Raw genomic sequence first — 13,727 nt, 5'->3', positions numbered from 1 at the left:
GTTGCATTTTATCAGCAGGTTCATCTCACGGATTTACTCGTTCCTCGGCTAAACGATGTACTAAGGAAGAGACATCAAGATAATGTGCGGCGGTCAAAAGCCCCATGAAAGATATTCCGAAACAAGACATTCGAGATCAGGAACTGGCTGCTTGAAACTTCTAAATTCCGAGTTAGAATAAAACAAAAATAATGGCCTTGTGTCTAGGTAGAACATGTTTAAAGCATACTTTTAAAACTTCTGCTAGTTATTCAGTCAAGTACTCGGTTTTTCGAGTAAATACGAATCAGAATATCAGATTGCCCGATTGGCCATTAAAATCTAGCATCAGAACGTATTCGACTGAGAATCAACCTAAAACACCGAACCCATCAGTTGTTCAATTCAAAACAGCAGTAGTCGAGAAAGTGGATTATCATCCAAATGCCGATAGTTTATATGTGTCGCAAGTTCGTGTCGAAGGTGGACCAACAAGCGAATTGTTAACAGTGTGCAGCGGACTTGTGAAATATGTTCCTAAAGATGAATTAGAAGGAAGACGCATTGTGGTGGTCACAAATCTGAAACCTAGTAAATTGAGAGGAATTAAGTCCGAAGCCATGCTCTTAGCAGCAGTTGGAGATGACAGTGCAGGTAACAAAAAGCTCGAATTGGTCTCTCCGCCAAAACAGGCAGCACTTGGTGAGACACTATTTTTTGACAAATATCCAATTTCACAAAGTCAACAAGTGCCATTGAAATCAATAAAGTCCAAAGTTTGGCAAGAGGTGCAAAAGCAGCTTTTTGTAAATGTCAGCCACGAAGTCATATTCCGGGACCATGAACTGGGAGACCTGGTACTTAGAAACGATGCAGGCGATCCTGCCACAGTAGCGAGTCTGACCAATGGTACCGTAAGTTAATAATCGTGTCTGCACGAGCAGTTGTATTTTTGTAATCTAAATAAAATAATTATGATTCAATAGAGAAACACAAAACATATCCCTGGCCCTGGTTGTGTAGTGCCCCACTCTACCCTACCGACCCCACTCACCCCACTCACCCCTGAATTTACCCAGAACGATCATCTCTGCGGCGTCTCAGCATGACCCCTGATTTAAACCGATCTGAAGATAAAAACAGAATAGAAACTTAACTTCTAATGGCGTTGGCCCTTTATTTATTAACAAACCAGTAAACAATCCGGTTACCTATATCACTAGTGCGAGATATTTTTCAAACCGAGATGCAATTAATATATGACTGTTAATTTAGGGGTGCAACTGATCACTTATGAAACCAATAATAATCGATCCAAAAATCAGATACGCGATATTTATAAGGGAAAAAAAAGTAACGAACAGGTCGCGAAAACGAGTCGAGCAACGCGAGAGGAGCAATGGGATCTGGGGCAACGTCCCAGCCGCCGGAGGCAGATCGACTCGGCCCGTCGTTGGTGGGGGACATATGCTCAAGTAGCGGCACACCTGGTGCACTGCATGCCGTGAGACAGATGCGTTATCTGCTGGATATCGATGGCAACGATGCTCGTGCTCGCGATAAACCTCTTGGTTGGCTAATTCGTGGTCCAAGATGAACTGGTGAAATCAGCTAAGGCTGTTGAGGAAAGCGGTCTCGTGCTGGCTCCAAAAGCTGACACGCGACATCAGCTGGTCTCATGAGCCCCTCTTGAGTTGACCCATCATGCAGAAAGGACAAAAAAAAAAATAGGGGACGAAAGAGGGGGTAGGGGTGTTATAGACTAAACGCCGTAACCGTCTGCTACCAGAATATGATCAGTCATTTCCAATATCAATTAATCGAAGCAGAATTGAAATACACCTTTTTTAGACAGCAGTCTTTGTTATAGTTTGTATTCTTGAGCTGACTTTCAATTGATTTTATAGACCCATGCTGGCGCTTAATTCGAACCTGACTGGCCCGCGGTGGCCCTGGGTGGTTTTTTCCCTCATCTCAGAGCTGGTCCGATGCTCTCAGTGAATCACTGCAACAAGCATTGTTATATGCAGCAGAATGTATGTGAATGGTATAATTTTCCCAGTGTGAATGCGGCATCGGTCATCAATTTAATTTATATAAATCACCACGACGTCTGTATTATCCGTTTCTTTAGATTTTCCGATCACACTAAATATTTGGTACTATTTTGTTTAGTAATCGAGCCGCCTTACTACTTTAACATTCATTGCCCTCTTGCCATCGGAGTTAATGGAATAGTTCGGATCAAACTCACGTGATAAGCTGATCAAATATTCCGTCTTTCAGTGACCCTTCGCAAAAGTTTAATTCTAATATTATACTCAATCCGAACGTTCCCGTAGTCAAGGAACTGGAACAGGGATATTTTTGAACGATTACCAGCAACATAATATAATTAGGCCAATTCGGCATATTGGTTAGCTGATCCACTTGACTTGACTCTCTTCGATCCTATTTATTTGGCTGGGTTCCGTTGCCCCAACATTTCACATCCAATTAATTCGAAATTAAGTTCTAAATTGATCTTGCGAAACTAGCCTGTCAAGCGATCTATCTGATAATTGTTTTTATATCTGCATTTTATTTGCATATACCCGGTGTAGTTTAGTTTTCCCATTGGTTCGACAAGCAATATCATCATCATGTCTTGTCCTCCCCCGTGGACACCGCTACTTGATTCATGCTTAAAAGCAGTAGAGAAATTGCCAACATTCACATTTTGTACAGTATCACACAACCGGATCCCTCATGCAAGAACCTGTGTGTCACGAGGATGGCTGTTTGACGACAAATCCACTGGAGTTTTGGTATTTACCACCGATATGAGAATGCAAAAAGTAAGCGATCTCAATGAGACAAACGACGCATATGAAGCATGTTTCTATTTCCCTAATAAAAGTACCCAAATCAGACTGTCTGGATTTGCACAGCTGTTATCGCCTAATCATACACCCCAGCTTTCTTCGACTCTGCCGCTGAGTCAACCTGTCAAGTCGTCACCACCATCTTCAGGATCGTCGTCCCGTTCTGGATCTCCGTCGGGAAACCCTGGATCACCAAATCCTAATAATTCATCAGCACCTGTTGCAGTTCCAGATTCCTCATCAAATAATACGGCCAATAACGAAGCTAAAGGTACATCTTCCTCACCTTCGGAGACGATATTAGCTCCATTGGCGTCTGCTGCTACTTCACGAAAGCACCTTCCACGGTCTTACTATCCTGTAATAACACCCTCATACGACCCATCTACCGACTACGACTCGATATTCCCTCCTCCCACCGCTGAAGAGTGGCTTAATGAATATAATCGACTGTGGTCCAGCATGTCCCCTCGCATGAAGAAGACTTTCAAGTATCCTACACCCAAATCATTGCTTGACGGTTCTACGACGAAAGCTCTTGACTCAATTTCCCGTGGAGTCGACGGTGCGAGCGAGGATTCGGGTAAAGAGCACTTTGTAGTGGTACTCATGCTCGTTAACCAGGTCGATATCGTCGTCGATGAGTCTATCGGCCGTCGCACTCTATTCACTCGTGTCCGATACGACGAATGGAAAGAGCAGGACCTCAGTCCCTAATGACAGCACAATTACGATTAATGAATCCTCTCCACCCTGCTTAGTAATAAATTTTGCTTTACTGTTCTATGTTGCATTTGCCTTCGGCGACTGGGGCTCTGCCCCAGACCCCGTGGCTCCTGCTACGCAGGAGATATTTGGGAACCCCTCGAAAACGACTCGAGATTAGTGAGAGGACACAATGGCCTGAAACGGAGCTCAGACTGGGGTAGTAGTGCTACTGGGCTGTTACCAAGAATCCGGTAATAGGCTTCAATAGGCGGATACATGCATATCTGTAGGATGCGGTGAAGGCTGCGATGCGAAGTCGCGCGTTGATGAACTAGTTCTGATTAAGGAAACTTCAGGCCAACGAAAGGAGAGATTACCTCATGCTCCAATGTCGAAAATATCAAGGCCTATTAAGGTGATCGAATTTTCGGACTCAGATGACGACCTGTATGGAGATAAGCCCAGCAAACAAAACGGATCGCATGGACCAGCAGAGAACTCGGTCTCGAGTGAAAAGGTCCGCGTTGCGGCAGCCCCATCAAAGGTCTTGAAAAAGGAAAACAATATAAAAATTTCAACTAGCAAACCCAAGGTGGAAATCATCGATATTAGTAATGACGACAAGTCGGATATTGACGAAGATGACGAACCAGTTTCTGGAGCTGGCAGAAGGGCAAGAGGCAACGGAACTGTGACTCGCTCTGATTTGAAACAAGAAAACACAATTACTGATGGCGACAGTGCTGGTTCAGAAGAGCCTGTTGATCCATTTGACGACCAGATTAAACCGAAATCTGAAGACAAAAAGAATGTAAAAGTTACTCGACAACTCTTCAACGACCTAGAGTCTAAGACTGCAGAGGCTCAATCAACATATATCCAGCTCGAACAGTGCACATACCAAGGAAGAGGCAATATTGGTAGCTCAGGTCAAGTGGAAGCTATGAACTGTGACTGCCGGGAGCACTGGGTTAATGGAAAAAATATTGCATGTGGTGATGATTCTGATTGTATTAATAGACTCACGTCTATTGAGTGTACTAACGATAACTGTACATGCGGAGACGACTGTGGCAATCAGAGGTTTCAAGCTAAACAATATGCTAATGTGGATGTTATTCAAACTGAGCTCAAAGGATATGGTGTACGGGCGTTGGAGGCGATTCCTCAAAATACTTTTATCTACGAATATATAGGTGAGGTCATTGACGAAAGTAATTTCCGTCAAAGAATGGAAACCTATAAATTGGAAGGAATCCGACACTTTTACTTTATGATGCTTCAGAAAGGCGAGTTTATAGATGCCACGAAACAAGGAAGTATGGCGCGATTCTGTAACCATTCCTGTCGTCCTAACTGCTATGTTGACAAATGGATTGTTGGCGACAAAGTTAGAATGGGCATTTTCAGCAAACGGGATATTATCAAAGGCGAGGAGATTACCTTTGATTATAATGTAGACCGATATGGTACTCAAGCACAACCTTGTTATTGTGGAGAGTCGAATTGCATAGGTATCTTAGGTGGAAAGACTCAGACGGAGGCAGCAGCTACCAAACTACCGCAACTAATAGTCGACGTTCTCGATCTCACGCGACAAGATGAGAAGCAGTGGCTTTCTATTGCCAAAAAATTCAAAAAAGATGGCCGAGATGGCAAATATGCCACTGCTGATGCTAGTGGGGCTTCAGATGAGGATCTGTATCGAGAGTATTCACTGTCGCTTCCTGCCAAACCTGTTCAGGAAGAGTCGGTAACCAAAATCATGAGTGCGCTGCTTCAAGGCCAGGAGCAGTGGTTAATTGAAAAACTGGTCAACCGTATTTTTATTACGGATGATAGCAGTGTGCATGGCCAAGTGATGAGAATGCATGGATACCAAGTGTTCAGTGTAATATTAGCAGCAGACTGGCCCAATGATGTAGTGCCACTAATGATTCTGGAGATTCTGACTCGATGGCCACGACTGACCAAAAACAAGATTTCCAGTTCGAAAATCGAGTCTATCGTAGCTGGACTGGCTAAAGATAGTACATCAGACAAAGTGCAGAAACTGGCATCCACTTTACTCCAAGAATGGAGCAGTTTAGAAATGGCATATCGGATTCCCCGACGAGAAAGAGGTGCTAAAGAAAGCACTAATTCGAATTCAGCCAGTGGTACTCCTCAAGAAGAGGGAGCGTCATCGTCACCAACCAGACCAGCATATCCTCGTGCTTATGGTAGTAATAGCCACGATAATATTCAAGACAACCGTGGTGAAAAGCTACCGAGACGAGACTGGGGTGCTAAAGATAACTATAATAATAGAGGCCGGGAGCGGGATTATGATAATCGGTACCGTCGCAATAGGACCAGATCACCATCACCGCTACCTTCAGGCTGGGAAACGGCTTTAGCACCAGACGGGCGTCGATATTATTTCAACCGCACCACAGGACTCAGTTCCTGGACGCTACCGAAAGAAGGGTCTCCACAAAAAGACTCGCGCATTATTCCCGATAACGAGAGAGAAAAGGCCGAACTGCTGCAGAAAGAGCAAGAACGGCTTCAAATCGAACAGATCATCGAATCAGCAAACCAAAGTCGCCAAAATATTGTGCTTCTGCAACAGCAGAAAATCAACGAGCTGCAGTCCATTGTCGACGCTGTGAAAACCAAATCATCGCATCGGTCCAGCCATCGGCCAAGCAGTGAAAAGAAAAAGAAGCGTGAGGACGATACTCCAGAATCCGTCTTCACCAGAACTGTAAGTAGCACCTAGCACATCTCACTTCACGAGAGTATAGACGAGATGACCAGAAACCGTGAAGTATATATGACCATACTAACACACTCTAGCTGGCCAAGTTTGTGCCGAACCTGGTGAAAAAGTACGAAGACAAAGTCGGCGGTCACGAGAACATGAAGCAATTTTCCAAAGACATCGTCAAGACATTAGTCGGAAAAGAGACGAAAGATGGCCGCGAGATCAAGAGTCCGCACGAGCTGTCTGACGACAAGAAAGCCAAGGTCAAGAAGTTCGTGAAAATATACATGGAAAAGGCGGTAGCCAAGTACGAAGAAAAGCACAAAAATAGGACCAAGCGCACATCCGACACGAGCGACGCCGACAACAAACGCCGCCGCGTAGACTGAGCCAACCGGGCCTCTGTATGTATTGTATTCTACGAGTTAATGTAATTTATTCAGCCAGCCAGCGTCTCAGGGGGATGGTGGATGTGTCTCCGGCGGCTGGGGCTACGCCCCAGACCCCGTTGTGCGAAGCGAACACTCTGGCGACCCCCGAGCAACGACTCGAGCGCAGCGAGAGGAGCCACGGGGTCTGGGGCGCAGCCCCAGCCGCCGGAGGCACACCCTCCTATAGAAGGGTCCAGCTGGAGAAGTGTCTCCGCAATGGCCCCCCTGAGTAGATAGCGTCAGGGGTTTATTGCCTGATATGGGCAATCTGGGATTGCCTGCCTAGTTAGGAAAGCTAATTGCAACCTTATCTGAGATCGGCGCTCGCAGTTTACAGGGGACCCCGGCGGCTAAAGTTATCTCCACCAGACGGCGTTCGTGCAGGTGACCCGGAAAAACATGAAATGAGATAAACGCTGGTTACGGACGAGCCGAGCCTTTGAGAACAATGTTGGGATGAGAAAGCCTGTTACCCACCGGGGCTGGCAGCCAACTAGGCTCGCGGCAAACCCTGCTTGCAGTGGCCGGGAATGCTATTTCCGGTAGAAGTAGGCGATGAATGACTGTATTCCGGCCGAAAACCCTTGCCAGGAATATCCGGGGCCCGCTTATCGCTCGCTGCTAACCCGCTTGATTCAACTGGAAAACGGTTATGAAACTCGCTAGGTCTCGGAGATACAGAATCTAAATAATCCATGACTAATGCTAATCTCTACAGATACTAGTCACCCACTTTTATTGTGGACTCGTTTCAACGAACATTCCATTCTGGTGTAATAAATTGACCAATTGCAATGGCAGGACAATTGAATTGAAAAACAAGCGCACATTCCGGAGAACGGAGCCCTGAAGTCAGGATCAGAATCACCAGCCGCCAGACGGTTGCCGTTCACGCGGCAGAAACCCGACCAGTAGCGCGCCAGAGGTATCAGCAGCGGCAAGTCAGTCGAAACCTGCCATTTTCGACGGATAGCCTGATAGGGCGCCTAATTCACGGCAATCCTAGCCGCATAAACCTGGGGAAGACCCTCCTGATTGGGAACAGGCGTGTAACTGGTAAATATATATATATATAGGGTGATTTCTGGATTGATCTATTCTGTTTCTTCTTCTTTACTTATCCCTGTCAACAAGTCTTTTTTTGTGCTTTTATTGACAGTTAATTTATTTGTATAATGATTAGATCTGTTACTAGATCATCATTGCTTCGCAATCGCGTTGCTGGTGCCAGATTGACTCGTTTGTCATCGTCGGTTGCTGCTAGCTATTTCCCCAATGAGCCCACCGCTCCTTCTGTCAAGACAGCTATTCCTGGTCCTCAAACCAAGGCTGCTCTTGAGAAGCTCAACAAAAGCATGGATATCCCAGCTGCTTACTTTGTAGCTGATTATTACAAGTCTCTTGGAAACTACATTGTCGATGTTGACGGTAATGTTCTTTTAGACGTTTATGCTCAGATTGCTTCAATTGCTCTTGGATACAATAATCCTGCTTTGATTGAAGCTGCCAAGTCTGATGCCATGATCAATTCTCTTGTTAACAGACCTGCTACTGGTAACTTCCCTTCCAACGACTATGCTGATATTCTTGAGAAGGGAATCATGGCTGCTGCTCCCAAAGGATTCTCTAATGTTTGGACTGCTTTATCCGGTTCGGATGCTAATGAAACTGCTTTCAAGGCTGCCTTTATTTATCAAGCCTCTAAGAAGAGAGGTTCTGGTGGCTTCACTCAGGAAGAGTTGACCACTACTATGTCTAACCAAGCTCCTGGTTCCCCAGCCGGATCTATTTTGTCATTCGAGTCTTCTTTCCACGGTAGATTGTTCGGTTCGTTGTCTGCTACCAGATCTAAGCCCATTCACAAGCTCGATATTCCTGCTTTTGACTGGCCCAAGGCTCCTTTCCCAAGACTTCAATACCCTCTTGAGGCGAACGTCGAGGCTAATAAGCAAGAAGAAAAGAGATGTCTCGAGGAGTTTGAGAAGATCTTGACCACCTGGAAGACCCCAGTTGCCGCTGTCATTGTTGAACCCATTCTTTCCGAGGGTGGTGATTTCCACGCTTCTCGCGACTTCTTCCAAGGTATCCGTGATATCACCAAGAAGCACGATGTTGTCATGATTGTCGACGAGGTTCAAACCGGTGTTGGTGGTACTGGTAAGTTGTGGGCTCACGAGCACTGGAACCTCGACTCGGTTCCTGACATTGTCACCTTCTCCAAAAAGGCTCAAGCTGCCGGTTACTACTTCAGCAACCCTGAGCTTAGACCCAAGCTTGCATACCGTCAATTCAACACCTGGTGTGGTGACCCATCCAAGGCCATCATTGCCAGTGCCATCTTCAACGAAATCAAAAAGAACAACCTCGTTGAGCGCACCGCTCAAGTCGGTGACTACCTCTTTGGTAAGCTTGAGGCTCTTGCTACCAAGTACCCTCAAAACATCGCCAACTTGAGAGGAAAGGGTCAAGGTACCTTCATTGCATGGGACTGCTCCTCTCCTGAGTTCCGTGACAACTTCATTAAGAAGGCCAAGGAACTTGGTGTCAACATTGGCGGCTGTGGTGTTCAAGCTATCCGTCTACGTCCTGCCTTGACCTTCGAGGAGAAGCATGCCGATATCCTCCTTGACGTTGTCGAGAAGATCGTCGCCTCCGCCTAGATATATGTGGTTTTAAGTCTATGTAATGAAAAATAATGATGTATTAATTGGTTTTTTTGTCGAGAGTTCTGCGCTGTTGCTCGTCGAGGCCGGCTGCAGGGCTTTCTGGGTTGCAGAACCGTTCCAAGAGGACACCTTGGTGGGCCCACCCTGCCTCTGGTGGCTGGGGCTCCGCCCCAGACCCCCTGGCTCCTGCTTCGCAGGAAATACTGGCAACTAAACGTTGGAAAATATGGATATTTGGGATAAAGCATTTACCGTAGTGGAACGTGGGTATTCGCAAATCAAAAATTGCCCTCATGGCCAAGTGGTAAGGCGCCTCACTAGTAATGAGGAGATCATCAGTTCGAGTCTGGTTGAGGGCAGTTAATTATCTTTCACGCCGCCTTCGTGGCCAAGTGGTAAGGCGCCTCACTAGTAATGAGGAGATCATCAGTTCGAGTCTGGTCGAAGGCATCTAAGATATTCATTTTGCTTTTTTTTTTCTGTCTTATTTTACCTTAGATATATATCTCTAGTTCGGTCAACGATCTTGGCCAGTTTCAGATTCCCCCCTCTATTGCCCTGGAGATGTGTGTGTTATTTAAGTTATACGACAACATGCCGGTTCTACTTAGAACCGAGAAACTGCCAATTCGGATTGTTCCGAATCCAAATCAATGGCTGCACTCGGAGACCACCTCTGATTTCGTTGTAATTTCGTCACTCCGCTCACACGAGGGAGCATATGTTAATCACATTTAGCCTGATCCGGCGTTTGAATGTTCTGAACAGTGTCCGAACGTCAATAACATAATTATTATTTTGTCTCACATGCAAAGCTTGCGCATTTTAAGTTATATGTAAAGTTCTAGACTATAGTAATTCGGGTGAAACTATATTATTGACTATGAGATAATCATGGATGGACAGAATATAAAGACTCTCAATGCAATTCAATGGAGAGGCGAGCAATTTACCTCAATGATGTGCTAAAAAGGTGTAAGTTGGCAACCAATATCAGCAATTGCCAGACTCTGAATGATATAATTAAATGTGAAAAACAAGGTGCAAAGCCAAGAGATTTGAAACAAAAGCAAATATCGAACATACCGCACTGGACCTGCTGCAAATACCTAAATGTAGCTTAAGCACAATTAAGATTTTACCTGCTCAATGGCTCGCGGCAAGGATCGTTGGATATCAGGTACATAGAGTCCAGCAACTAAGAACTCGGCCATCTATTGCCCTGGCAGTGGCATGATGTGTCCGGAGATTTTTTGGGAAGTCCTTCTATTATATTTTATTTGTGAGACCTATTTGGTGACAGTGAATCTTTACTGAATCAGTAGCTTTAAATCAGGTCGATCAATCGCTGCTATTAGCTTGTTCAGGGGAACACAACTTCCCTGCATGCGTTTCGATGCACGATAACGCGAGCGGAAATGAATCTCATTTTATGCGGTATTATTCGGAGGACAGAATGTTTAGGTGCCAATGAATGTCAGATGCTTTATTATTCAGCGAAACGGCTTAAAACTTCATGCAATTATTAAGTTCGGGTTAGAGCAAGAGGTTAACTGAATAGGGTTACTACGGTCCGTAATCGGACAACACACAGCCGGATGACAGGAACGTTTTGTACCGATAATCTTAATTTCCCTGATTAGCGCTACCTCCATGCTAGCGACCGCTTCTTGTTTCGATCCCATACCTTTGACAAGGGCAAATATCTAAAAAGAGTGTTTGTTATAGAGCTGAAACTTGGCCGTCGGATTGATTCCGCCACGAGCAACTGTACCCATTTAATACGGAGACTGAAACTTGATGATTTATCCCCGGTCATCGACCGCGGTTCGTAAAAACTTAGGCTAAGAATGGCAGTTTCATGAACTAGTTCCATTCTCACCTAATACTAACCAGTCGATTTGAACCCTTTCTGGCACTACAATACGTGCTTTCTTTTGATTCGATCGTATCGGTACTTGATGATCGGACGTTTCAATTAAGATTCAACCTTGGGACTCAATCATAGCTCACGAACTTAACATCAAGTGATTGTTACCGAGGTTAGCCAATGTTCTGCGGGCCGGTACTCCCCATCGATTACGCTACTTTGGAACAACAATGAAATCGATATCTTGACTGCTATTGGTCAATTATCGATTAAGTATTGATAATACGATATTTTAAATTGAACCCGACACTTGCTAGTTGAGTTAAATTCATCGCCATCATGTTAAGTGGATGTCCGACGGACACTGATGTTCATCGTGTATGGGATCGCAACCAAGACAATAGAGTGTTTCCTAACCAGTGGAGTCGGAAAATCATACACAATTGATCACAACAGTTGCAGGTATGAATGAAATTTGCCTGCATATCAACTGCCACACAGCAGCCTGTCTATAATTAATATATTCACTCAATGAGGGCTCAAGATATTCAATGACACTTTATAAAGCGGGTAACCAAACCCCCCTCCCCCTCTCCCCCACCTAATAATTCCAGCCAGCTCTTCTATGATGATTATGTCATAAAAAGGAACTATAACCGTATGGTATGTATTAATTGTGTCTGCTTGTCTCGGCCCGCCTATGCTTTGCCCACGATCGAAGCATTCTAAACAAGCATCGAATTTCTGTAAGTCTGGTGCCTAGACGTTCGAATCAGTATCGAACAAACACTCAGTCAGCAACGCATCTGATTTGGAAAGATACGACGGACCCTTTCGCGACTATGCACATTTCTTTTTATTTTTTTTATTTTTTTTACAGGCGTCTGTAGGTGAAGAACTTGACAGATATGACGAAAAGGAACAAAATACAAGATAAGTCAACTAACTAAATAAAAGGATGGGCTAGCAAAAAAAAATTAATCCGACCAAATATCCGAACCTAATTTAACTTAAAATAAAGATTCAACAAATCTACTATAGGATCACATGCACATGCCATAGGCTTTTTGCAACCCCTGGACTCAACCAAAAAATCATCATAGACATGCGCCGGCTACCTGCAGAAGTTGATCTTCACATGCTTTTTAGACGCCGTAAGAAATATCAACTAGGGTCTTTTTGGGCATAAGTGCCTGTCTATCTATCTATCAACAAGCCAGGGCGGCAAAATTCGTTGGGTTATTTGTTATTTTATACGTGCAGGAAAAAATCAGCCATGAGCCCGAAAGCTTGAGAACAGTTTGTCGGAAACTATGTAGTCGGCCTTAAGATGGTTACGTTAAATTAAATTGCCATGCATTCATTATGTAAACTATATCTGCCATTTAAGGCTTTATATCCAATCAATCTAATCAGATAAACTAAATTAGCACCAATGGCTAAGGCAAATTGGTTCGAGATAGTCTTAGAAGATTAGTGGATAAATTGAATAGTGGCTGGATAATACTGCTAGGAAAGAGGGGCAAAGGCTAATTGATTGGTGTATACTCTCTCGATTGACTGTCAATATATTATCCAGGCACGAGAAGGTAACTAGGGGATATGATCTTCGGGCCATAGTGGAGGGATACAAAGAAGTCGTGAAGCTTTACGATCTGTAAACAAGCCGTCACCCTCTGGGTCAAGGCGGAAGTCTTACGTAGATGGAATAAGATCAACAAGATTAAATTCACAACATAATATTTTATAGATCAATCTCATTAAAGTTTACAAAAATTAAAACAGTAGATTTGAAGATACTTTGATTTTCATGACTCTTTCTATAAATTCCAATGCGGACTTGACTACCAGGCACCAAAGACTCAGAGTGTCAATGGGACATGACGATTACAAATGTGGTAGATAGCAAGCTCAGAATGTAACCGGATCAATTGAGTACAATGAGCGAATTAAGCATGTACAAGGTTATGTAGAGGTAAAACATTGGAGCTTCCGCGAGTCACAGCCCTTTAATCTCAGCGTGCAATGTGAGTGAGACTTGTAACGCACTAAACAGAAACGTTGAAGTCTGTTATTTAATAACAACAAAGTAAAACGTGAGACTTAAAAACGTTCTAACACAACGTAAAGAATGCAACAATTAGAACTAGTACAATGTACAGTATACGTTGCTTAATTATAGTGACACAGGGATATATTGAATAGCTAACATTTTAAATATACCCTTTGGGTAAATATATCAATGATGATAGATGCCCATTGCAGTGTTATGGCTAGCACCAGAGAATATCATAGAGTATATATTGTCATATCCCACAGAATTATCGCTCATTTATCTGTCAAAAAATTTTGAATCTATATTTAAGAATAGTGAGAGAATTGGGAAAACAACAGCCAAGCTTGGGATTAAAAAACAAATCTGGGTCAAACCCGTCAGATATTTAGACGACTTGACTAATT

General features: G+C 44.1%; 4 protein-coding genes and 2 non-coding genes across 6 annotated transcripts; all 6 read left to right on the top strand.

Annotated features, from left to right (window-relative positions):
• Positions 1–191: 191 nt before the first annotated feature.
• ARC1 (Arc1p) lies at positions 192–902 on the top strand (the record flags this gene model as incomplete). Its single annotated transcript, XM_018881899.1, has 1 exon — positions 192–902. The coding sequence occupies one exon, from the start codon at positions 192–194 to the stop codon at positions 900–902; it is 711 nt and encodes a 236-aa protein (XP_018736331.1).
• Positions 903–2,621: 1,719 nt separating this feature from the next.
• On the top strand, positions 2,622–3,560 carry AWJ20_4804 (uncharacterized protein; the record flags this gene model as incomplete). Its single annotated transcript, XM_018881898.1, has 1 exon — positions 2,622–3,560. The coding sequence occupies one exon, from the start codon at positions 2,622–2,624 to the stop codon at positions 3,558–3,560; it is 939 nt and encodes a 312-aa protein (XP_018736330.1).
• A 379-nt stretch (positions 3,561–3,939) lies between these two features.
• Positions 3,940–6,315, top strand: SET2 (histone methyltransferase SET2; the record flags this gene model as incomplete). Its single annotated transcript, XM_018881897.1, has 1 exon — positions 3,940–6,315. The coding sequence occupies one exon, from the start codon at positions 3,940–3,942 to the stop codon at positions 6,313–6,315; it is 2,376 nt and encodes a 791-aa protein (XP_018736329.1).
• Positions 6,316–7,906: 1,591 nt separating this feature from the next.
• On the top strand, positions 7,907–9,391 carry UGA1 (4-aminobutyrate transaminase; the record flags this gene model as incomplete). Its single annotated transcript, XM_018881896.1, has 1 exon — positions 7,907–9,391. One exon carries the CDS (start codon positions 7,907–7,909, stop codon positions 9,389–9,391), a length of 1,485 nt encoding a protein of 494 aa, XP_018736328.1.
• Positions 9,392–9,684: 293 nt separating this feature from the next.
• Positions 9,685–9,756, top strand: AWJ20_4801 (the record flags this gene model as incomplete). Its single annotated transcript has 1 exon — positions 9,685–9,756. It is a non-coding gene; the product is annotated as a tRNA-Thr (tRNA).
• Positions 9,757–9,775: 19 nt separating this feature from the next.
• Positions 9,776–9,847, top strand: AWJ20_4800 (the record flags this gene model as incomplete). Its single annotated transcript has 1 exon — positions 9,776–9,847. It is a non-coding gene; the product is annotated as a tRNA-Thr (tRNA).
• Between the last annotated feature and the right edge of the window lie 3,880 nt (positions 9,848–13,727).

The sequence above is a fragment of the Sugiyamaella lignohabitans genome, chromosome D (genome assembly GCF_001640025.1).
Source record: "Sugiyamaella lignohabitans strain CBS 10342 chromosome D, complete sequence".
Lineage (NCBI taxonomy): Eukaryota > Fungi > Ascomycota > Dipodascomycetes > Dipodascales > Trichomonascaceae > Sugiyamaella > Sugiyamaella lignohabitans.
This window is presented reverse-complemented; position numbering and strand designations above follow the sequence as displayed.